The following is a 27,134-nucleotide window of genomic DNA, read 5'->3' on the forward strand; positions in this document are numbered from 1 at the left end:
CCATTGTCACAGTCTGGAAATCGCAACTGAGCAGGCATGGGCAACTAGTTAATCATAATTGTATAATTAGACCAATTAAATATAAATTTTTATGATTTGTGAGATACTTCTAATATGCTCGAATTGTAATTCTTAAGTAATTTGTGGAATCTTTCCATTCTCTAATTGCTATTCTATTCTAATTACTGGTTTTCCTGAAATTGCTACCGGAGAACTGTATATAGTGCGGAAACGTACCGAAACCCAGTGTAGAGACATACCACATTCTCATGCTTATGAGGATGAGCTATGCTTTGATGTAAACTGAGCTTCATTCTTGGTGTATTCCTTCCTTCGTTCGAATTTAATTCAATTTCAAAGTGTTTGCGTGATTGAAATTCTAATTTAATTTGAAAAAAGGCGTAGCTATAACTGTAATTTTAATCTAACAACTAGAGACACCCCAGCTCTCCGTACTCATTTCTGAAATAGAATCCATTAAAATACCGTGAAAAGTTGATTAGAACTCGATCACAATATTAAGATCTTTGTAATATAATACGAGCATTGGTATTTTTTGCATTCATCTCGTTTCAAATTGAAGAGACTGTTTGATGACAGAGTTTCAATATGCAATGGAATAATATATGCATATTGAAATTAATCCGAATATTTTCGGCTGACACTCGTCAGGGGTCTGAGGCACTAGTAGAGAATGGAAAACTTTATTTCAATATGAATACGTTATGCGATTCAATTTCTTATTACGTTACGTATTGCTCATCCGTTTCGAGGACGAAATAGCCACAAAACCACTACCAAATCTATTTGAAGGTAATCAATGTGTGAGGTGGTCATTTGCGAGTATGTTGATATCGAATCACATGAATTTTGAGCGATGAAATCGCATTTTTCTGTACCTGGTACCGTATGCTGGCCGTTCAACTTCAGTCGAGTGGCGAGGCGAACGTAATGAGATCGTGAGATTGATTGGATCTTGAGGGCGGAACGATTTGTTCCCCCTGTCAAATCTGCGAGGAAGCTTTGTCTCGAGTGTTGTTGAATAAGTTGTTTGTTTTGGTTTGATCCTGTTTATCAGCGATGGAATTAGCTGCATCGTTTGCTGTACTGCGGGCGCAGAGTTCACCACGAAGCCAGACTAATGATGGCTTGTCGTTACATCCCTGACGCTTCCATTGCTCTTATTATGGCCGGCATTTTGAGACTTATCAAGGACACTGTCCTGATGTAATGCTCGCGTGTAAGATAACTTAGCGCGCTCTGTCTTTTTTGCGCAAACAATGAAACAAAGTGTACTTAGATGATCTTACAACATCCACGATGCTTGATCCCTGCATTAACTCCTTATCAAATAATTAGACTCGGAAAACCAACTATATAGCAATTAACATTGCGTTGAAGGGAAGATCAGAATTCATTGCGTTGTATATCCAGCGCTTGATCGATTCCGCGAAAAAAGAAAAAATAGGACGAGACTACTTTTAGAATGGGGTGTGGAATAAAATGACGGCATATATGCTGAACACAAAGTCGTGAAATTTCGAAATCTTTCGAAATTGATCGCCCGGTCAGACATATAGCATAAATATCCGGGAAAATATTTTAGGGCGCACAGAACTTCGTTATACAATTGAATAATATTTTCATATTGAAAGACACACGAGTAATTTCGGCTGACATCCATTGGGGGTCATCGTCATCAACTAGTAGAGAATTGAAATAACATTTATGTCAATATGAATAGATTATTCAATTCTATATTTACTAAAAGTGATTAGATAATTACGTGGTTTGAGGTCGCCAGTCGATGCTGTCGCGGTGCGGTCTTGTCGGACGTGACTTCAGACCCGAATTGTGGAACTCTGTCGGAAAACGTCAATTTATATGGTTGTCTTGCTCCCATGTTCTTTGACGGTGTATTCTCAGTGATTTTCAGGTCATGTTCAACCATAAGCCTTATCTATGTGGTCTGGTAAAACGCAAATTAAAATAATGATAGTGAAATGTAACTCGATTTTTATATCGCGATGTCTTAATTAACTATATGCAGTGAAGCTTCGAGTTTAGTGGGTTTTGGACAGATTGATTTACAAACGATGTAATGTATATTGAATTATTGATACTTGACGCTGATTCAGTCGAAACTTGTGTCAAGTGATCGATGAAGCTCTTTGAAGTTGTGGATCCACTATTCAGATATCACTGCGAATATCTCGAAAAGTATGTACGCGGTGGGAAGAATGCGTTGTTTAGAGCAAAATTCTGCGATATTGAGTAGATTTCACTTTAGGATACATACTCTTTTATTTGCAAGATATTTTAGATACAAACGATGTCCAATGTACGCCAATAGAATGATATTCTGCCTGTAATACACTATCTAGCGACGGCATAGGGTTGAACCAAAATAAATAATAATGCTATTGTGATATATTCACCCAGTAAATCTCTGTTAAATCCATCAAAATTGCAGCATAATTCCAAATCAAGTTCACAGTCGCTCTCAGATGCATTGCACAGACGATCGAACCACAAAGAGAAACATTACAGTCTCAGTAGCCTTGGAAGATATCATTATGCCATATAGGTCTCACGACCAATTATAGAATAGTTCGCACGGACAACATCAATATTTACGCAATTTGAACTGAACTGGAACGCCAATATCATCGACGCAGAGACGCTAGTAGCACGCGAGTCGCGATTCACGCGAATTGAAATCGATTTTCCTGTCGACGGTCTGTCTTATTGATATACCATGGTTAGCGTACCCGAATCTCAAACGATTGTGAATTCTAATGATTCCAGTCGAGTAGTGAGACATCATGATACGCTCTTTACCATTAATAGTTGATTTATCAACGTGAATTATAGTTCCCATGCTAATTTCCACTACGGGGGCTCGTATTTCGGTTGTATCCAATATGGAAGCTATACGGATAAGAGAGGAAATAATAGCGGAAGCAATAGCGAAACCAACTGCATTATCGCAAAGTGCAATGAAATATAGGTATTGCCGAAAAAATATAAAACGTGATGTAAAACTGACATGATATTTTTTGTGGCCCCATAAAACGTACATATATTTGAAATTTGTACCTCATGCATGCTGTTGTGACGTAATATTGAGTCTAACAATTTAAGGCTAATAATCGATTCGAATCGATTAACTCAGGTACTTGATCTTACCCAGCCCGAGTATTAATCGACTGGCCATGGCCATGTTCACGAGCCAAGCTGTTCTGTTCAACTTTAACCATTATGGACTTCTTTGTATGTAGATCCCTGCTCTGCTCAAGTAAAGATATGCAACATTTGATACCATCATAAACAGATATTAGAACAATAACCAAGGCTCGAGTATAGCCGACGTTTCTGTCTTTTACTTCATATTTACCGCATTGGTTCGCATTTTCACTTTCAATTAGTTTTATTGGGACATTTCGCATTACATTTTCCCGTATATAAGGGGTATATTTTAAAAGGCGTACACTCTTTTGAAAGGCAGTCAGCGTCGACCAGTGTCAATTGGTACGATATCTCACCATATTCGAAGAAAAGTTAAGAATCCTGTGATCCTCGTGCGATGCAATTATCCTTTGATCCTAAATTGCAAGGATATACCAAATATGCATTCCAATAAGGCGCGTGAAAAGAATTTGTTGAAAACCACCCTAGCTCATTTCCAGGTATAAAGTATCGCTTAAGCAGTTTTCTAGCACCTCACGAGACGGGTTCGAGCCAAGTCCAGTAACTTGATAACGGCTATGTTTACAATTTCCGAAAAGGAGCCATTTTTCATACAGAAATTCAATCTTTTCTTGAATATAGATACTATCTTGATAACAGTCCTCTTCTCACTCTATGATTACTCCATAATCCGTCGCGCAGTTGGTATATTATGATGGCTATGTAACTTTATCGCTTGCTTCATTCCATTCTCTGTACGCACGAGACTTGTACTGGAATCTTTCTTTTGGGCTAGTAGTTCTAAAAATGATAGCGTCTAATCATTTATCACAATAATTTACTTTTATTACTAATTTACCACGATAAGCATGAATCACGCATCCACGATCGATTTCTATTGTTATTTGCACAGTAAAATGTTTATTGGAGTAAAGATCTCTGTTATTATTACTGATATTATTGCAATCTTGAAAGCTCATAACTAGCAGTATTAGAAGCGTCATGTTCGTCTAAATTCTACAACTAATTTCTACGAAATCACATGGCATCTGGCAAATGCAGCCGCATCGCACCGAATAAAATCAATGATTCCCAACCCATTTTTGTTACACTATCTCGATTACACTGGTCCATTCTCAATTACGATTCGTTCTACACAAGACTTGGCCACCAGAATAATTTCAGATTTTCTATGACGTAGATTAGCATTATAAGGATAGCTATACATTTTACCAAATTACGCTAGAACTATATTTATATCTACACGTTTTATCCGAACTAGATTCGATTTAAGATTACTGTATTCGCGAAAGCTTGGAATTTCAATCAAGTTCGGTTCATATCATATGAGAATTCGTTCTCATGAGCATGTGGCAGATGTCTGTGCGGCAAGATTGGCCGTTTCGCACTATTCTGTTCTCCTGTACCACCTTCAGGAAAACCATAAATTAGATTAGAATGAGAGCAAAGAAAAATTCACAAATTAGATTAGAATAGGTTTACCGGCATTTCACTATACTGGGTCTAGTTATGCTACTAGTTTTCCGAGTCTGCTCTATGGATCACACCAGATTGATTTCAAGTATACCTGATGCAACAATCGCTAATCCAGGTCAACTTGTATGTGTGTATAATTAGAAATGGTGCGTGCAACTGCGAATGGTCATTGCACCATATCATTTAAATATGGTCAATGCTATTTTATACTATATACGGACGATCCTAATGTTAGATTTCTCTACCTGATAATATGACAAATTCAAATATCATATTGTATCCACATAATCGTCTGAACGAGACCTATGTCTGTTACATAGCTGATGAGGTATTTCATTTAAATTAAGAAGAGAAAATGCGATGTAAAGTTAGCTGATGTAAATATGTTAATATCAATGCGCATGGGTACATATGTAGGGCGCTCGTATGTACACAAATGTTAATTCAGTCAGTGATTCTACGTATATACGATACAAGGTCATGAGATCAACTGAAATTATGTTTATGGAAAAACAGCGTAGGTATTGTCAAGGTAGCTCTGTATGACTCTACGTTCGAATATAAATTAAGAATATTGTTGATATACAATGCTCTGTTCCATCTTCTACTAGTTGCTGACGATCACCCCTGACGATTGTCAGCCTAAAATATTCAAGTTTATTTTGATATGAATATATGATACAATTAATGAATATTGACCGAAATAATGAAACTCTTCTCGGAGATTAGGAAACTACGGATCAAATCATTCTATAGAAGCCAATATTATAGTTCGTTCCAGTTATTTTTAAATCTACGAACATCAATATACACCTGAATACTATATTCATATTGAAATCAAACCGAACATTTTTGACTGAAACTGGTCAGGGGTAATCGTCAGCAACTAGTCGAGAATTGGAAAGCACATTGTTTATCAATAATCGTAACATATTCGGTGATACGATTGTTGATATAAAATGTTCTTTCCAAGTCGGCTTCATTTCAATTGGAATATTCAATATTATCATAATACTTCGTAAGTTTTGCTTCCTATAAAAATAATGTCATCATTGACAGATGACGAGACTATACAGCGCTACCGTGCGCAACCAAGTGCTCCTAATTGGACGCACAGCGACTAATACACAGATTTCAACAGATCGACCTTTCGCGTGTGAAATATCCTACTTTCTATGGAGAATATCCACGTAGCGCGTTTCCAAAATCGGCCCTCAACGACAATACATATTAATATTCTTGGCAGGCAAGTGTCAGTAAGGAGAACACACGCAGATGGCCGGTTTTGTCTTCCAAGCGCACCAAGGCGAGAGCAAATAATCAGTGCCGAACCGTATCATAATAAATAGACGCAGAATGATAAACGGCAGTCGTAAAGAATCGCCAGAATTATTGTTTCCAATTCATGTCTCATGCTTTCTACGATTTACTCGCATTTTGAATTAGCAAGTTCAGAGTTACCCACGGTCCAAGCGCAGGACGCAATACGCATTATAATGCCCACTGTACATAAATATCACACGATTGTTATGCTTAGACAGATTGGATCAACTATAAAATTGTCAAATTTTCCAAATTAGATTAGAATTAGAATTATTGCTGCACAGTGTTTTTCAAATTATTATAAAATTGGGCAAAGATCATTAAAAGTTTAACTGTATACTAGAAACTTTCTGACGCTTTATCTTCTTATGTTCGAATGATTATGACGAGTATACACGTGTCGCGTTATTTGCCAAATGTTGACGATGTCGTGTTCAATGTTTATTTACTCTTACAATTCTGGAAAATCGTCGACAAATCGTTGCTACAGAATTTTCAGCATTTGAAGAGTAAACAAAGTGCGACTGATACTTTTCCAGTGCTGCTAAATCGTAACAAGTCTTCAGCAAACACGACTGCTGCAGCTTTAAGCTGATTCGTGCGACTCGGTAGGGCGTCTTACTGGAGACCTGGCGATTTTTATGAAATTTTAGGGAATCTCTACAAGTATAAATGCGATGCAAATAAAGAATTAACCTCACTGCAAGAAATTTAATCAAACTTAAAGATTGAATCACCTTATAACACAAAACGCAAGTTTTGAACCGCGAAATGCATCGTGAAAATCGTGTCATATAATAGTTTGGAAGGTGAAGCCTGCATATGAAATTAATAACATACTAGTTTTAATTACCATAGACGTAAGAAAATATATAATCTATATTGTGATCTCTATAACAGTATTGACAAATATCATTACCAATTCGTCTCGTGAATTCCTAATGCTGCTATTTCATTACCAGTGGTATTACTTCAGCCAGATCGCCATTATAATTATGTTTATACATGCATTGACTTCATTGTCAATATATCTCATTATGTAACATTAGTATGAAAAGAATCATGTCCTTCGCAAATCAAATCTATGTAGCGTATGTACCGATTGTAGTCGTTCTACAGTAAAGCGTAATTGACTATGAAATTTCATCCGCTATGTTGTCACCTCAAACTAAATACGGCATTCGCGAAACACACGCATTCGTTGATGATCGTGGGTCGGAAAACTTTTAGCTTGCGTTTACGTATACACAACTAGACTGTATGATATACCCAGGATCCGAAAAGCAAGTGCAAAGGTGATCTGTAACTATGTACTGTGCCATGGGAGTGTGTGACGGTAGCTTGGCTGAGTCAGTAAGGTGTTTTATACCGCGCACGACCTTTACCACTATCAACATATTCAGTTGCGTATAACTGCTTTTGGGGACTATATTATGTCACCATTACCTGCGTGTAAAAGTATTATAATCGGTTTTGTACATCCTGAAGTCATTATGGCGATAGTACGTTTCAGGTGGCATAATACAGCGTACAGTTATAGTACTAAGCAAATGTTAAGACATATCGCACACTCAAACTCTTAAACGTAGAACTTTATGTTCAGGAAGCGTATTAATGGTAGTAATATTTATATATTTTCGTACTGTAATTGGTGTACATATTATCAAAGTTTCTAATAAGGATCAAAAGGTTGTTCATTTCATTGGAAAAGGTGTTAATTTTTTCAGTTTTTAAATTTTTGCGTCGGAGGATAGAAGGTATTCGTGAAATACGAATAAATCGCAAAAAGTATGTTTGCTTCTGTTTTTGATTTCAATTGAGGACGTGTGTCATCTTGTAGGGTAACTAAACATTTGCGTTGAAATAGGATTTATTGGAAGATTTAGGAAATGTTATGTTTGTTAGTATGGCTGGAACTCAATTTTTAGGTTGCTATTCGCCAGATATATATTTAGAAAGTGTGTGGCTATGTCCTAGCGCATTGTTCGATATAACCGCTATTAATACTGTAGTAGTTTTTACATAATATTCATCAACTCCTAACAAGCACGAACTGATTGGAGATTTCGGACATGGGGGTAACGAGACGAAAATTCGGACAGTATTGTGAGGTTAAGTTTTCCATATGTTTTGTTCTCATGTCCGCGGCAGAGTTTCGCAACTACGAGATTTTCACATTTCTCAGATTAGATTACAATTAGAATTTCAGCTACGCAGTGTTTTTTTTCAAATGATATCAGAATTACTGAATTCGCCAACGCTTGGTAATTATTGAATTCCATTCCGAATTAAAACGAAATACAACGAAAATCAAGTTCGGTTCGTATCAAATCAGAATTCAATCTCATAAGCACGAAAACGGCAAATGTCTGTACTGCAGACTTGGCTCGTTGCGCACGATACAGTTCTCCAGTAGTATTTTCAGGATAATCATAGACATTATAACAGAATTCAAATGAGAGCATAGAAACATTTCAAAAATTAGAGATTACCGGCTTTTCGCTCTACTAATCTGTTTTGCTATCATGAATTTATTCCTATATCAATTTTTAACGTCAAAAGTATCCAAAACTGTTGATGTACTTTGCCAGCGTACGGTAAACATCCAAATTCATAAAAATTGATTACCGTAACATTACTATTCAGTCTCTTAGTGGTAGGTGGGGTCATTTACAGTACGATTCCAAAATATTTAGCAAGAATAGGCCTACGCGTCAAATGAGAAATACTTTCACGTAAATTAGCAATATTCCGAGATTCCGCACCAATGACCACACACCTCCCGTTAAGTCCTGTTGACAATTCGTTACCCAATTACGATTATTACGTACACAAACAAAAATTCCGGACGACACGCTGACCAAGCTTGTCCGAATAACCCCATTCTTACGCGCTTTGCGAATCTAATTATTTCAAGAAAACGCTTTTTCTCGACATTACCGACATTCTATAACTATTATTAATCACTTTTAGTCTCAATATCCAGAAAATATAGCAATATTCTAAGGTGATGACTCCTATTTTGGCTGTACTTTGATCGAAGAGGATACGGATTTCAGGATACATTAAAAATCGGAATCTATAAAATCGCCCGAGAATATGAAGAATATTGGAGTAACTAAAACCCATACAGCGTGGATTTCCATGATTATTTATTTGCTCAGGTGAGTACGCCCAGATACTTTAGCCTTAGTTAAGACAGAATATGCCATCGATCATGATGTATTACGGGCTCTTTCTAACAGGGCAATGACATCTTGTCATACAAAGCCTCCTTATTGCCTTACATAATCACCCGCTCATGGTGGCGCAACCATTTTTCTGCCTCTCAGAATTTTGAGTGGTATTGTTTTCGGGAGAATGCGGTCGGGGAAGCCGATATAATTTTTGTTCAAATGTCCGCAAAAATATACGCTCATCAACGGATATACAACAATGAAACGAAAATGGGTACAGTAAAATTTAACGGAAGTGAATAATGAACTGCACGGATATACAGTGTGGAAAAAAGATTTCAATGCAAATTTCAAATTCATAGCTGAAGAGCATCTTTGAGGTACAGAACTTAAGCGTGAATATTTCCAGCTGATACTCGTCAGGGGTTAATCGTCAGCAACTAGAATAGAATTGGAAATATTCTTATTTCATCTGTGCTATTTACACTATGAATTTTCCACTGAATAAGTAGATATTCCCTATTTGCACTTAAATAATTACTAAAATATTTATGATATTAGATTACTTTTACTTCTACAAGCCATTTTTGGGCCAAGAATATTTACATTTTACGTACTTGAAAATTGCTACTTTTACTTACTTTCAAATCGCTAGTTTAGTTCGTTTGTTTACTTTGCGGGCGACAGGGTTGTGATTGATTCATGATTTAAATTATTTTTGATCAATCGAACGTGCCAACGTGAATTCCTTACAACGTCCCTATGTGCCTACGTCCCGTCGCACCCCATTTCTACTTATTCTGGTTTCGCTAGCTATTCAATTGTGGGATAGGCTCTACACTCTCGGCGAAATGAGCGTGTATTCACTTCACATCCAAGGGGCCGGAAAGGGTGGTACATTGAAGCAGAACCACCGAACTCTGAATTATATCGCTGTCGTAAATCAAACGTGCCTATACGCACATACCTCCCTACGTTCCTGTGCAAGCATCATTTGTATTAGAATAGTGTACTCAATTTATACCGCGGTACGAGTCTGGGTTATGTTCTGGTTTCTTGTGCCATGAGTTTATATTCACACCCGTATAGCAGGGGTGGTGCACGGGTGGAAATACACGCTCTTCCTGAACCATATTGTTCACCATTAGGGTGAACTATTTTCGACAAGATTCTAGACCTCGAAACATATTCAAGCCTAATGGAAGAAAGTCTGTGGTTCTCAGGTAGATATCGAATATATTTGCAATTCTCCATCCCACGACACCAAAAATACCAAACATTATTGCGCTAGTCACGCGATCAAGTCGAAATCGATGCGGATGTGTTACTCCTGTTACAAAGGAAACACCACAAGGTACGGATCTGGTTGATACCTTTCATTTGTATTCAAGCCGTCTGTCTAGATTTTGCGTAATGATCACTTGTCGCTGCCCAATAAACACTGCATCTTGGTCGGCACTCAACTTGTGGTGGCTTTGAAGTGACACTAACTAACTTCGTATTTACCGGTGTGCGATTTCTCAACGAAAGCGCGGCTATAGGTTTCTACGAGATATAATGTTGGAATTTGAGATCTCGATCTACGAAGTAATGAGGCGAAAATAATATTCGATATCAATGATCAGGTATGGGCACTCGAATCTGATTGAGTTTGAATTGTAATGATTCAAGTCGTGTAGTGCGACACGGTTTTTTCAAGTAATGAAATTACACATTAATTGATCAACGATAATCCTGGTTTCGAACCTGTTAAAGCCTTGAAACCTATAGATAGGTCGTCTCGCATCTTCCGTAGCTACCGACTTGTAGGCTTTTATGAGACACCGCTTACACGGATGAGATGGCGAGGAGGGGCCTAGATAAACCTCCAACACTTAGGTAGGAATGCTGGAGTCAACCTCGATCGGACTCGAAGCGAACCCGCAACCCATTGGTGTTGCAGCTGTGGGTTATACCACTACGCTATTTTCATTTTCGTGAGGTCGTGACCAACCCACAGCTTTGCCAGAAGGTGCAACGAAATAGGTATGGTCGTAAATGTACCAAATTATCTTTAAAGAGCTTCTTGGGGGTACAGAACTTCAATATACAATTGAATAGTATATTCATATTGAAATATACCCGAATATTTCCGATGACACTCGTCAGGGGTAATCATCAGCAACTAGTAGAGAATTGGAAAGAACATTGTATATCAACAATCGTGTCACAAAATATGACGTCACCAGCATGAAATTTCGTGAACGAGAGAGCGTTCAATGTACTATTTTTAGGTGGTACACGAACTCGTTTTGTTGACAGAGTTTGGGTTAGTGTATTTTGATAAATGTCGACTCCAAGGCACACAAATGGAAGTGGGAACGGCCCCTCCCGATCTTGTTGGGACAATATCTTATTCGTACTACTACCGTGTCTTATTATAATTTGGATATAAGGAAATTCGATCAATTGGAACTTCAAGCATTATACTGTTTCTGCCGTACTTCAAGATCGCGTATATTTACATCGGGAAACTTATAGGACTTTGCGGCGCTGTAGGGCAGTTCATCCCCCTCCCAACGACTCGAAATCTGTCGTCTCGATAATTATTCGCACAAATTGGATTATCTATTAAATGTTTGCCGATGGCAGAATTATAGGCCTTTGATCTGTCAGCATCAAGCTTAAGCGGATGAGTTAAGGGTGAGCTTCTCACCGAGCCTGATGCACGTGTTCTGATAAATCTGTGGTGTAGAACTCGCATTGTATTCTTTGCGGTCGCATAACAGATGTATATTTTAATTTCCAACGTCAAGCATAATGAGACTCGACTCAAAGTCTAATACGTGATTTACAATGAAATCATAATGATACTCAATTTTACTAGCCATAGTTGCATGAAGTGTATCGCATATACAGTATAGATTACTAATTCCGGTATTACTATTCCCGTTCGTGTTCGTAACTCGCTTCCAATTGGGCGCATAGCGGGGAATCACCGATATTCCGGACGTTCTCTGTCAATTCGATCCGGATACGAAACGGATTCTTGGCAGTAATCTCGCACGCCCTGAATCTATTGGTCATATTCCATTCTGATATTGAACAAGCCAACGAGCTGTTTCTGTGCATATCGCATTTCGCTCGGAGATATAGCTCAATGAAATCAACCCTCACGGGCACGCATTCACTGAATACTCTTTATTTACCATCTTGGTCAGGCGTGGGCAATTATTTTTCTCCGCGGGCCAAATAAGAAGCAGAAATATGTTGGCGGGCCGAGTCAGCAATATAGAATATCCAGCGTATTGATTTTATTTCTAAATTGGAAGCACTGTTTTACACGAATTGGTGCTCAGTGGATGTGTTGATATTGAGGAATGACAAAGTGACGGTTAATCACCCAAAAAAATATCTATTTGCCGTCATATTTTGAAACAATGTTAAAAATGATACATTTTGAACTCTCTTTAAACCCCTATCCGCGTTTTTCTATCAATAACAGCCCCCATCGAGATGCACGATGCACGAGATGTCTTGTATGCCCTAATCACGCGAATTCAATCGATAAATAATATTGGTAATTGCAAATATATTGCTATATTTTTTAACCTCTCTCAGCCCACGTAGTGGCCTACTCAGTTTTACCGCTAGTGATGAGTGAGGTACTGTCTTGGAAATATTCGGGAGGGCCCGTTGGTATAATTACTTCGTTACCTGTTGTTATTTCGTGACCTCCCGTCTGCTATGTGAAAAGATATTGAAATCGCCGAAGGGTACCAAACTAAAAAGACGACCCCGATTCCCGATTGACATTTCTTCACTGGCAAATATTACCTACGGACAATTGGACTTTGTGGTTTTCAGTCAACATGAGGACAGTCCTTTTCGGCCAAGGTTTTCTCGCTGTCGAGCTTTATTCCCTTTACTTAGTTAATTTGATCAGCAGTTGCAATTGCAGTGCCTTCTCGGAATCCCGCGTTGGCCTAAAGTTTATTTATCTTGGTGCGTCGTGGCGCGAAAATGGCTAACGCCGAAATGCCCATTCTAAAAACCATTGAATGAAGTTGCATAAATTTTCAAAAATATACCCTACAATTTTGTTCACTCATGAAATAATTTTGGGCGCCCGTCGAGCTCGCCACGCAATTGGGGGGTTTGAGGTGCGATAGTTACGGTCCTAAGGATAATATATAGCTTATTGTCTTGGTAGCTGGTTTCTGAGTAGTGTACACTGTGCAGCTTGCCGAAATGGCCTTGTTGATCAGCGAAGGTTGCAGTTATTACCCATCTTTGAATTTCAACTTTTGGCTTTCTTTTTTTTTGACAACCTTTATGGGTGGTGATATATTCATAGAAATCATGGGCATTGATTCACTTGTTTCATGAATGGAAACACATCACGTAACAATTTAAAACACAGACCATGTAATGCGTAATGTGACAATGGCACCAAAGAAGGCTTGGTGATTTTTTGTGACTTTAATTCTAACGGCATAACTTGCTACATTGACTTTAGTTTTAGTCTGGTTTAGGCATGTGAGCAGCACCGTAACTACCGCACCCCAAACCCCCGAATTGGGGGGGCCCAAAATAATTTCGAGCTCGAAAGGGGCCCAAAATAATTTCGTGAATTAGCATAAATCATAGAGTATTTTCTGAAAATTTATGCAATTGTTTCAAAATTTTTTCGCGCTGCGCGCGAATTCAAATACCGTTTTATCTTTATTATTGGGTATTGGGCCCTTACCACGCCACGACCCACCAAGGCATACAATCAAGTTTTAGGCCATATAACATACGACTCCAAGAAGTGTGCCAGAACGATCGGCAGCGAGAAAACCTTGGCCGTAAAGGTCTATGCCCTTATGCTGACCTAAGACTTCGTTATATACAAAATACATATAGGTTTAATTGTCCATAGGCGCCTAAATGACTGGCGCCGAATGTTCCTGTCTTTGCAATCTGAACCTCACAAAACAAATACCATCCCGCTGGGAAAAATTTTATGTCAGTGAAGAAATACCAGTTTGAAATCGTGTGCGTCTCTTAGTTTACAAGCCTACGTTTGGGCGATTCTATATTTTTTGATATAGCAGACTGGAAGTCACGAAATAGCATCATGTAACGAAGTCATATCAACGGGTCCGCCCGCCCAAAGATGTTTAATTACTATTTAGGGGCCCTCCCGTTTTCAAGACACTTCACTCAGCTCTTCCGGTAAATCTAATTACGTGAGTAGAGAGGACAATAAATTGATAGCATAATAGATATGCAGTCGCCGATCTGATTGACCGATTTTATCATAAATTATCGAAAATTTTCGCTCTGGCTCACAATACAGTACAGGTGATTTCGGGACAAACGCGAGCAACTTGATGGAGGGGTCGTTTCATCACCCTATGGGAGCCCAAGACCCACGTTTTGGGGGCCTGACGAGGTGCTGTTTCGTTTCTGCCAACGGGTATACGCCCGAAGATGTTTAATTATTATTGAGTAGTCCTACCTTTTCAAACGCACCTCACTCAGCTCTACCGGCAAATCTGATTACGTGAGCAGAGAGAAGATAAAAATTGATAACAATATATATGCAATATATATGCAATTCCCGATCATACTGACTGATTCAGTCATGAATTCTAGAAATTTCCCGCGCTTCTCGCGCTTAGGCCACAAATGCTGATTCACTAAACAAACTCCGAACGAATATGATAAATAGGTGTAAACAGGGTATTGCCGGAGGGGGGTCTGGGGGGCGAAGCTCCCCATAAGTTCGGTCTATAACCCTATGGGGGGCCCAAGACCAAAGTTTTTTGGGGGGGGGCTGACGAAGTGCTGTTACGGCCCTGCATGTGAGGTACGTATAGGCTGCGTAATCACGGTATGTTAATGAACAGGCTTGATAGTAAACGAATTTCTGGTCCAGTTTATACATCGTATGGTTTTAGTCCACGCAGCAACATCAAAAAGTAGGTTTGATATTTTAAATTTCAAGCAGCCTTTCGCGGGCCGCACAGAATCGCTCGGCGGGCCGCACTTTGCCCATGCCTGATCTTGGTGATCTTCTAGGAAAATTCGGTGCCGTTGCATCATGCAATATTGGATTCTAACTATGCTTTATTGTTATAATATCCTTCAATCACAATAAAACTGGTAAATACGCACACAACCGGGGTCGCAATCTGCCCCTTAATCAGTAAAATGTCGAGATTTATGAGTTTTAAAATTTTACAAACAATGTCAAATCGTTAATCCTATATGCATGAAGACTTGAAGAGGTTAGATTACAGAATTGTGGTAGATGAAACGTGGTCATTAATAATTTATATAAAAACAGAAGGTAGGGTGGCGCTTATCACTGGATATTGAATGAATAAGACAGTGGAATGCTGTTGGTGATATGTTATGTTTTGAATGTGTATGAGCTTTGAGAACCGTATTTATAACCATCATACTGCATGACGTACAGAGAAATGCTGATTAACAAGGCATCTCACAGTAGGGCAGTGCTGGTACTGTCTCGACATCGGCTAGCAGTTGAAGGTCACCATGATGCAAAACTCTACTAGACTGTCGCCCACCATACTCAGTATACATATATGTGTGCCTACCATTAGTAACATCAGCGTCGTAATAACTGCAAGACAAGTGTCGACTGTGCCGTTTCGGATTACCTCTCACGCCGCAGGCATGGAGCAAATCTGGGATAGATTTCGCAGTTGCGAAATTTGAAACCGAATAAGTCACTTGCCTCGATTATTACTGGGAAAGTTAACGTCACACGCAATTCGCACAATCCATTATATATCAGTGATAGATATTTCGCATCAAGTTCTATTGCCTTAGCACTGAGTAGTCTGAATTAGTATACGGATATCAGTGATGAGCGGATAGTACTTTTCGAGACTCCGAATCCCTCCGACAACTTTAGTGTCTGAGGAAAACTCCCTCCGACTCCGAAGAGCTCAATCCCAGACTCCGAGATACTCCGATGAATCTCGTCAAGTATCCGAAACAGTGGCAATCATGGTACACTTGGTAATGTGTTTTTCTAAATTAATGTGATAATAGCGTTGGCCTCATAGTATTGTCTACTCTCCAGTCCCCAATTGCAGTGCAGATGGCTGATTTTTATGCACTTGGCAATCATTTTTGCATGTTACCCGTCATATTGCAACTTTACAAGGTGTCAACTGTCTGTGTTTTGGTCTGTAATCATAATCAATAGTGTATTCTGGTCAGAGCTCTCCAAAGATATCGGAGACAAAAGTTACAATACTCCGAAATTATCCGAAAAATATTTGTAGTAAACTCCGACGCCGCTCCGACTGTCACGAAATCGGCAAAACTCCGCTCCGATGCTCATCACTAACGGATATACAAAGCGCTGAGTTGAGCTCCACCAGTACCGATTTTCGAACCGATACCGATAAAACAGATAAGCGGCAGCTTCACCGATAACCCTGATATTCAAAAGATATAGCTTCTAGCTTAAGGCACATTTCCGAAACTTCACAGCATTTGAACAACTTCACCGCCGTTGCTATGCTTGGACGTAGAATAAACTAGAAAGGCTGCATCTGGACACTTGTAAGCTGTAATAAATAGGGATGGTGTGAACGTGAGGTTAAAGTTCGCTTTCTGTGCGTGAACCTCGGAAATTTAGAGGTTCACGTTCACAAACGAATTTTGGTAGGTTCGGCACTGTAAACCTTTTTCATATATTACAATTATCACGTCTTTATAACGCCTTTGGTTGAACTGTATTGCATTTCAATTGCGGGTCACTTTATGCCGCTGGCAGCATAAAAAATCACCACTAAACGAGCATGCACCTTGGCAATCTCAAAAGTTTTACCCGCTTTGTTACAAAAGTTTTCTCGAAATATCTAACTTTCCGTTTGTGAATATTTAGTGACTCTCTGGTGTGAGCTTGACCCGCAATCACACAACATCAACAACGAAATACGCTACATGTCGGTAGTCAGCGAATGATGCTTATTCAACTAATCAATAAAACTGATATCGTTATCTGGTGTAAAAAAATCTAGCAAGCGTACGGGTCCATCTCGATTTCATATCTTTATTGTACCATAAAAACCAAATCCGTGCGATTGAGGTGTTGGCTACTGCTGTATAACGTTTTACACTCTGCTCAATATCAACGTGTAGCAACACTCAAGACGCTGAATACATTTCTGGTCACGCCTAGACAGTCAAGGCGTAAGTATATATTCCCTTTGAAATCCTCGTCGAAATTGTTAGCAAAGCGACGGAAGATATTGATTTTATGGGATTATTATAGTATTTGATTGCTTCAGTTGATACATTTGGCAACGTTTAAAAAGTCGATATGTGCTTCAGCATTGTGGCATTATGTGGCCCGAGTAGTCGCTAGGTATCGTGAACATTAGTATATATCACTTCACTGAAAAGTAAGGTTGGAATCAGCAATATGACATCATGTGACGTCATGAGGTTCACGTTCGCGTTCACGCAGACCCTCTCAAAAACGCTCGCGTTCACGCGAACCTGAACCTTTCAGAGGTTCACACCATCCCTCGTAATAAATAGATTATTATTCCCAGTCCAACAGTCGAGATTATAGTTCAACAACTCCCTATTACCATGCTGTTATTTCACGGAAATCACCGATATTCTATTTTACCTCCAATGGCCGATACCAATATTGTCTCAAAGTGTGCTATCGACTCGATATTGCTGATAGGTTTCAATTGATCTCCTAATACGATATGTGTATCGCGGTTCCTATATTTCTCTTCATGATATAATCGTGTATTTAGATTCTGCAAAGACAGAGTCAACCAACAGCCATGAAACCTTTGTACAGGCCACCACCCTCGAGGCATTACACAAAATAATAATTGATAGAATGAGAGGGATTCTAGACATCCAAACGCGGTGATAATTCATGATATTTGAGCATTTTTCTGACAGTACGTCGATCCAGACAGTTGTAAATATAATCAGGCGATCGCATACACACAACATCATCGGAGCGGCTTTGCTATTTCATCACGCCTCGTGTAGATTTCGGTATCCATAAGCCTGTAGTGCAATGATGGAATGGTGCGCAACTGCAATGATTCCTAATAGAATGATTTCGTGGTGGCTTTGGGAGATTACCGAAAAACATGGAAAAAGCTGCTAGCCAGCGATAACTTGAGGTCATTGGTGAAATTACCTTGCCTCAGTCAACATTACAACAAGTAATCGATAATTTCGTAGCATTAACCTAAGTCTAAGTAAATATACAGACGCCTACAGGACGGAAGACCAATGTACCCTTAGGCTCAAAGTAAATACCCTCGAAATTGATACAAGATGTATCGTCAACAGCCCCTCCACAGCCAAGTTTGCAACGAAATTACATTGTTAACATATAAAAATTGGAGACTTGGGAGGTAGGGAAATTTTCCGAATTTAATGTGAATTTCTGTTTTACTTATTAAATATTAGGCCTACCCCAAACACCACTGCATTCCAGGACCACCATCATCAAATGATAAGAAACTTATTGCATAATAATAAACAACAAATGAATACTATTAGAATGTTCGCGGGCAATAATCCACTAACATCTTCAAAATCGCCATTTTTCCGAAGTAGCACAATTATGCCTGATTTGATATGTATGTTTTCAAAGTCATGGCCTAACGCCAGAGACCAGACACAACATCGTAGCTTGTAGGGCAGCATATCTGATGGGCATCAATTTGTTCTTTTCAAAAGACACAGGAAAATGTGCCATAGGTAAGGAATTCCAAGGCCGATCTCTGCCGGGATGTTATCGTTGATTGAAAATGTCGGTCGCCGCGCCACACCGAGTGCTAACTCTACTTTAACATAGCGCCATCTTGCGAAACATTGAATTAAAATGGAGGGACTTCTCCTTAATTCTGCAAAACACAGAATTGTAAATAATCCAGCAATGAACAATAACCAACGAACGGACATACTTTGGTTTGGCGATGCTCCTTAATCCAATGCCAACTCTTGGAGTATTCTCTAAAACTTATTCGCCGATGTAACCACTAACCTGATTCAGTGGCAGGAATCGCCAAAATATATCCGTCCATAACTAAATATAACGCAGCCTACAAAGTACACGAGGCTGCTCAGAAATGACGAAACCATTCGATAGTTTACGGAGCCGGAGCAGCGGTATCAATGAGCTCAGGAGCTTGGATCCGGAGCTAGTTCATCATAGAAGAGAGCTCCGGAGCTTGAGCTGGAGCAGCTAAAATTTGTGCCAGCTCCAACGCCCTGGCATCAACAACAGCGTTAACAAAACTAAGCCATTAAAACACGATTTTCACACAAAACGAAATAATGATATGAATATTTACTCCAAATCAGTCTGACTTCTTCTGTACGAGTTGAGTATGTGTCTTGTACTCCAGCGAATCCCGGGTAACCCTGGTTAAGAATCACTGCCCTATAGCATAGTATATTTCTCATCGAGAGACATTTTCCATTACGCAAGATAAAGAATATCTTCCACGTAAATACCCACACGGAATATTGGCATTCTCGCATAAGCGCTACAATGAATGTAATTAATAAATTCTCAGTTTGCAGGAGACCGTTTTCACGTCCAGTTTCGATGACGTCGTCGGCCTGGGTCTACCAAGCTCTACGCAGCGTATCAACACGAACACGATATGCGGTAACGCAGACGGCTTATCCAAAAAGCAGTACGAGATGTGCCTCAAAAATCCAGAAGCGGTGGCCTCCGCGATCCAGGTAATGTGAACTCTGATCAGAGAGAGAAATCGATATTTCTCAACCGTGCAAATCAACAACATCAGAAATGAAATTCAGTGAAATGCTATGTGTATAGACAAGCAATAAGCATGGTGCAGACCGGAGACTCGATAAAAATGTGCCATCAAAGCGCAATAACCCAGGCCAAGGCCAGATTTATTGGGGGTCACCTAACTACCGATTTTTAAGCAGTTCTAGTTCTAGTTGCGGATTTTGAAAAGTGAGTACCTCTAGTTTCAATTGTAGATTTCGAAAATTGAGTAGTTTTAGTTGATTTTGAAACGCGGTTTGTTCTAGTTCTAGTTCTAGTTCAGATTCTAGTTACTAGATTCGAAACGTGAATAGTTCTAGTTCTTGTCCTATGCGCGGATTTTGAAAGGTGAGTAGGGCTAGTTCAAGTTCTAGTCGCGAGTTTTGAAGAGATGAGTAGTTCTAGTTGATGGATTTGAAAAGTGTGTAGTTCCAGATCTAGTTTTATTTGCTCAATTTTAAAACACAGAAGTCTGGTCAGAACCTTATAACTGTAGAAAACATCACCTTAAAAACTTGCGTGGCGGGATATCGGAGCGGTATAATCCACAACTGCAACACGAATGGGTTGCGGGTTCGAGTCCGACCGAGGTCAACTCCAGAATTCATACCTATACGTGTTGGAGGTTTATCTAGGCTATGCTCCACCTCGCCACGTGATCCGCGAAAGCGGTGTCTTATTAGAGCCGAGCTACAATTCAGCAGCTATGGAATAAAAATGAAGAAAATTGGTTCGGTGTAATTGACCATAGCAGTCGACAAACACCGTGAATACCACGAACAACAGCAAACTTTAAAACTTAAGGTTAACTTATAAAAAATATAAAATAAAACTATTACCAATACACCAGAAATTGAGGTATGTGTAACATAAATTTCCGTACAAATCCATGAAAGTTCCACAAAAGTTAGTCGCTGGGAAGTGTTTTCGTGAAATAGATGTTTAGTTTTGCTGCGTCTGCTTTTCTGTCGAATATCCCCCGTTCGCGCTGATGAGCCGCAAAACTAATTACGTTTGGGAGATTACCAATTTATCGTCGAAAGTGTGAGACAACAGCGTGGTCGATGTCGTCATGGTAGAGGTCAGCATCAGCACCAGTTTGCTGGTAAATATTTTCAAACATAAATGAGAATGGACTGACCTTAGCAACCAATATCGTGATAAATAGCTGTCCGTTTTCGCAGGAGAATAAAATAGCTTCAAAACGCAATGTCAAAAGTATACACACATAGGGGAGATGTGGTACCGATGGATCACTGGGACCGAAAATACTTTGAAAATTCTCTATGATAATTCCATGATTACACTCCGTGAGCTTGTCTACAATTGCATGCTGGCAAAATCTTTCCTCACATACAAAAAAATTCGCCGTGCGCGAGCTATGGGGTCTCTCACAGATGTTTTTTTGTTTTGGGGGGTGTAAACTAAATTTAGATCGACATATACATTTTTCTTTGTAACCTTCAACACGAACTAACCTGCAATCATTTTTATTGTGAAGTCTAGAGCTTGTATCAGGCTATATAATGGAACCTATTATTTTTTTCAGTACTTTCCTTGAGTGGAATTTTTTTCGATTCATGTACAAAATTAGTAGGGTGGGGACCGATGATACAATAGTCAAATCAAACAAAATAAGCAAGCATACTAATCATGAAACAAATGAAACATGACTACGTACAGAAAATCTTTATGTAAAAATTGCATATGATGTTTTATCGCTATAACGAGGTATTTGGAAGTCACACGGTCGATTTTCGGGCAATATGTATGTACCGTCAAATTTATAAGTTCGAGCCTAAATCGAAACGTGATTTTACGACAACATTTGAGTTAATATTTATCTATTTTTTGACGGTTGCGACCAAACATTCTTCTTTGGCTTGCTGTAGCTTAGATTATAATGCTGAGCAAAAAAGTTGTCACATCTGAGTTTTTTAGGGTATGTGTGTCATAGGTCCCCGGGTCGTGTGCCATTGGACCCACCGGGTGGGGACCGATGACACGTTCGAGCAACAAATTTTGAACGTCCGCAAATATTTTTTGAAAAGGCGGATATTCATGTATATGTGCGCGATAGGTAGAGCTTGTATCCAAGTGCTGAGCCAGCAAAAGATCTGCTGTTTTTAACTGAACATTTTAGGGCCAGCGATCATTTTCCAATTTTTGATCCATCGGTACCACATCTCCCCTACATACATGTATACACTCAATCTGTTTGCTTGTGTTATTCACGGTGTTTGTCAACAACAACGGTCATTTACACCTGACCGACTGACCTTATTTTGATTACGGTAACTGCCGACTTGGAACGCTGCCCATTTCCAGGCTTTTTATACACTGCTTACCCGGATCATGTTGCGCGGAGGAGCCTGGATGAAATCCCACATTTAGGTGGGAATTCGTGAGTCGCTCTCGGGTTGGACTCGAACCCGCAACCCATTGGCGTTGCAGTCGTGAATCATACCACTATGCTATCTCGCCACACTATACATTTAGTATACATACCTCTTATTTACATGTTCTACGTCCAGATGCGTGTCGCATTTCACAGTCCATGTTGTTTCGACATCTTCCGTTCTTTTAATTGTAACGCAGTCTTGTGGTGTTTTAATAGCTGAAAATATTGATAAAACTAGTACTGATACTGATACAGTATGCTATTTATAGATTACACAGTAAACTCACTAATTTGGCAACATTGAATGTACGACCTTAACTTGTGACAAAACGTCTAACCATGTTCGGGTTTGATTGAGTTGGCGAGTCGTTTACGCCCATGACGAATTTGGACTACCTTCGATTAGTAGTTTCTGTGCGTACTAATGCCCGACCTTCATCATTGACAGATAAATTACGTAAAGTACTAGAGCAACTGGCTTTCAGCATAAGCCCGAAAACAATGCTATTTGCGTGCACTCGATCAAAAATAAACATTCTCGAAGGCGATATATTAGAATCGATTATTGGTCGTCCATTTTAATCTAGTGCTGAGTTTCTTAATCTTGGGTAAATTCACCCCCGGTGCTAAATTTATGCTTTTAGGTACCGAATTGATAAACGATCTAAAAATAAATCCAAATGCATATTCATCCGAAGGAAATATGAATAAAAGCAGTAATCGATTTCGTTGAAACTCCTTGACACCCCACGCTTCACTCACTCAAAGCGCACAAACATTCGTAGAATACCTGTTTCGCTCATTTGATTTTAATATACAAATTAAATAATATATTCATATTGAAATAAACCTGAATATTTCCGGATGACTCTCGCCAGGAGTAGCCTAATCGTCAGAGACTAGTATAGAAAGTAGGCGTGAAAATATTTTGTAGTAAAATTTCTGTACCTTCATGGGTCTCTTGGTCTGAACAGGTTTTATATTCTTGTTTTCCGTTTTAGGGACTACAAATCGCTCTGTATGAATGCAAGCTCCAATTCGAGAACCACCGATGGAACTGCTCGTCTCTCGAAACCCGAAACAAAATTCCGTTCACGAGCGATTTTTTTTATACCGGTAAAAGTCTACATTTATCCACAACGACTTTACGGGATATGCCATTTTGAAATCCTGGTCTTCCTTTACATTTTAAACTAGGAATTCCCAATCTGGTACCATGAGCCTTTTACAGAGGGTCGTACAGGAAGTTTATAAAGACGATCATCACAACTGCAAATAAAATATAATAAATACAATAAAATACTATATTAAGGCAATACGCTACTACTCGATCTTGAGTTCAATTTCATATCTTCGCCACCAACCAAAAACTAAGACGATGTCAGAACAAAAACATACTCACATGTCACAGTAACTGAATCTGTAATAACTAATTAATAGGGCAAGTTTTTGTTGCAGTTAAATCCGTGGAACGTTGCAGTAAAAAGTTGCATTTACTTTTTCAAAAAAGTTGCACTTAAAGACCACATTTTGCTCGGTTTACTAAAAAAAAAGGTCAACTTCCCAGTTTGACCAAAAAAAAATAAAGGTCAATTTTCCGGCTCAGCTCCCGAAATACCCGTAAGAGCATTGCTTCAGTGCTGATTTCAGTCGAATTTGGCCGTGTATTTCACCAAAATCAAAAATATTTTCATGAAAAATCGAAAAAGTTGCAAAATGTTTCAAAATATTGCATAAAAAAATGGAAAAAGGTTGCAAAAAGTTGCACTATAAGATTCTTTCAAACAGCTTAAAACAGCATTTTACATATCTTACGAGTATTCAGGAAGCTTCCGGAAGCTGTAAAAAAAAAGTTGCTAAAGTTGCAAAAACTTGCCCTACTAATTAATGGTTAACTGCCTGTTATCATTGTAAATACTGATTACTGTGTAAACGAATATTTTAATGAAAATAATTTTTAGGGGCTACAGTATCCTAATATTTTCAAATGTTTGAGAAATGCGGGAACATTGGTTTTTCAGAATTTTCAAAATGTTCCAATATGTAGAAATAGATTGAAAAGCCCTGTTTTAAAGCAATGAAAATCGTTAACCAGACTTTTTCAAATGATACAAAACGACACCCGCGTTTAAACTTGAACTTGTTGACTTTCAGGTTATCGAGAGGCTGCCTTCTTTCACGCCATGTCGTCGGCCGCGGTTTCGTACGCTGTGGCGCATGCTTGTGGCCTCGGAAAAATACCTGGATGCGAATGCCTGGCCGGGAGGCACCGAGAGGCCGCGTCCGAATACGTTCACCAGGTAATGGCCAGACAAATGGTCTGTAGATGCCACTGATTGAGTATGGTATCGAAGCATTGCTTTCAGGGATGCGGTACAGATTGTCATTCATATTTTTAGAGTATATGTAGGACTTGGCAAAATCGAGTGCCTGAGTGTTCTGAATCTAGTATTAGGCTGCGAGTCGAGCATTCGAGTAAAACTCAATATGAGAGTCAAAGCAGTATGAAATATGTGGTAGGTTGATTTATCAATATGTGCCTTTTACGCGACCACAAAGAATAGAATGCCAGTTCCACATCATATTAAAGATGCTATAGTAATTTTTCGACCATGCCTATTTCATTGCACTTTGCGATGTGGATTCATCGCGACGTAATGTAATTCCGCTAACGTGCGTAACCTGGTACTGCATATTCCGTATGCAGCGATGCGAAAACTAGAGGCATTAAAGCAGGGGTGGCCAACCCGCGAGAAGGTTTCGAGTGGCTCGCGCGGTAAATTTTGAAATAAGTTACGGTATCACAAATGAGTTGACGTAATTTCATGTGAGCTTGCAAGCTCAACCAAATGTTTGATTAACTCCTGACCGCGGGATTGTGGTGTTGATGATTGAAAAGCAGATCCGACCCATGGTAGGCGAAAAAGGCCATGCCGCACGTTTTTCTTACATCTTTATAATTTTACGTGATAGAGTATTTCTGGCCCGATTAATGTAGCGTATATTTTTTTTTCGTGCTTCACGTGATTTAGTGCCACTCGATTTTTTGCTAATACATTCCTAAATGTTGAAATAATTTCGCCCCTCTTGCGGCTAGAACATGAATTTTTAGGTAATAAATGTCAGTGGTTTCGGCGCGTAGTAAGACAAATCTTGCCCTCACCGCCACCTATTCTGCTCGTATCGTACACGACTATAAAATGTCATGAACGTTCAAGTGGGCCGCAAAATGGTTCGTACACGGCACGTGCTGGCCCCTTGGCCGATTAGGTTGGTCACTCCTGCTTTAAAGCTACTACAACACAAAATACTGTCAAAATTATAATTTACGTTGATAAATCAACTCTTATTGGCAAGGATCGTGCAGGGCCTACTATAGTAGGCCCTGGATCGTGTCATTCCAGTTCTCAAACGAATCGTCTCGACTACTCTTTTATTGCATTTTGTGAGAATTCTGTGGATCGATTACGGCTCCACAGATATGTCGTTTCCACGAATGTGAATGGCATTTTACTACTTGGTTCGTGTGCTGTAGTACGGCCATAATGTTTCTTAATAAATTAGAATTAGCACTTTGAGGTTTGTGATCTTGAAATTTGTCGCAGCCCTAGAGCCATCCCAGACAGATAAAAGTATATTCCACCTTCCCAGCAATTAATACAGAACGGCGGCGACGAGTCAGAAGTGGACGCAAACTTGCTGCAATACTCGTGGGGTCGTTGCGACCATGACATCAACTTCGCCATGAAATTCTCGAGGCGATTCCTAGACGAGCGGCAATCCTCAAAGAGTTTCTACGCAAGACTGACTCTTCACAACAACAGAGTCGGACGCTTGGTGAGTCACCTCACTGTTATATACGTTTTGTGATTCTTACAATTCACACCTCGGGATTAACGAGGGTCAAGCAGTTTTTTGCGCTGCAAGGGGTCATGTTGACCGGAAAACACTCAAAGCTAACAAACATCCCAAATCATTCGACGCGGACTAGCTAATTTGAGCGAAATTCGAGTAAATCGTTAATGCGGCTAGAGAATCTTGAAAGTAATCGATTGTAACTTGGCCTAGGCGTTGAGACTGCTATTTTTGTGCGGATTTACGTGTATGTTTTTAGTTTGAAACCATGAAATTAGTTTAAGGTCGAAAATTGCGTTTTCACACGGTGCACTTGTTTCGTTTATTCGACTGTGGAATCATTTTTGTTTCTTTGTGTGAAATATCGACAGCAAAGAACATAGACTCTTTATTGCTCTCACGCTAACCGGATGAATTCGGACTTGAAAGATATATCACTTAATGTTGTTGGACTTACCGGGACGATTTAAACCAGTGGTTCCCAACCTTTTTCGACCCATCGCCCCCTTTTCAAGGTCAACACCGATCATCGCCCCCCAAATTTTGTGCACCAATAATTGGGCATACAGACTGTAATCACCGGCGGGTTGACTAAAAAAAAAGGTCATCTTTCTCCGCTCAGAGCTGAAAATAACGTTTTTTCTCTCCGAATTGCTAGGTGGATGACTATAAAAAAAATAAATAAAAAAAAAGGTCAGCCGTTTTGACGCGTCATCGCCCCCCTATTGCCCCCTTCGCTATTTTCGCCCCCCGTCGCCCCCTTTGTCCATTTTCGCCCCCCTATCGCCCCCTTCGTCATTTTCGCCCCCCTAGATCGCCAAATCGCCCCCTGGGGGGCGACATCGCCCACGTTGGGAACCACTGATTTAAACCATGGACCGTCGACCAGTGGCCC

At 39.5% G+C, this 27,134-nt stretch overlaps 1 protein-coding gene and 1 long non-coding RNA gene across 2 annotated transcripts in view; one reads left to right on the forward strand and one right to left on the reverse strand.

Moving 5' to 3' along the window:
• Nucleotides 1–27,134, reverse strand: part of LOC145459277 (uncharacterized) — a 416,587-nt gene that overhangs the window by 157,545 nt on the left and 231,908 nt on the right. The window lies entirely within an intron of this gene.
• Nucleotides 7,756–27,134, forward strand: part of LOC145459062 (protein Wnt-10a-like) — a 34,805-nt gene continuing 15,426 nt past the window's right edge. Inside the window, exons 1-5 of the mRNA XM_080337656.1 lie at nucleotides 7,756–9,173; nucleotides 19,760–19,931; nucleotides 23,386–23,500; nucleotides 24,539–24,684; nucleotides 26,036–26,221. Of these exons, the coding sequence (XP_080193782.1) occupies nucleotides 9,109–9,173; nucleotides 19,760–19,931; nucleotides 23,386–23,500; nucleotides 24,539–24,684; nucleotides 26,036–26,221 (684 nt within the window). The 5' untranslated portion in view covers nucleotides 7,756–9,108. The remainder of the gene's footprint in view (nucleotides 9,174–19,759; nucleotides 19,932–23,385; nucleotides 23,501–24,538; nucleotides 24,685–26,035; nucleotides 26,222–27,134) is intronic.

This window comes from Botryllus schlosseri, chromosome 2 (genome assembly GCF_051294905.1).
Source record: "Botryllus schlosseri isolate E-star chromosome 2, Bs_hap1, whole genome shotgun sequence".
NCBI classification, from domain to species: Eukaryota; Metazoa; Chordata; class Ascidiacea; order Stolidobranchia; family Styelidae; genus Botryllus; species Botryllus schlosseri.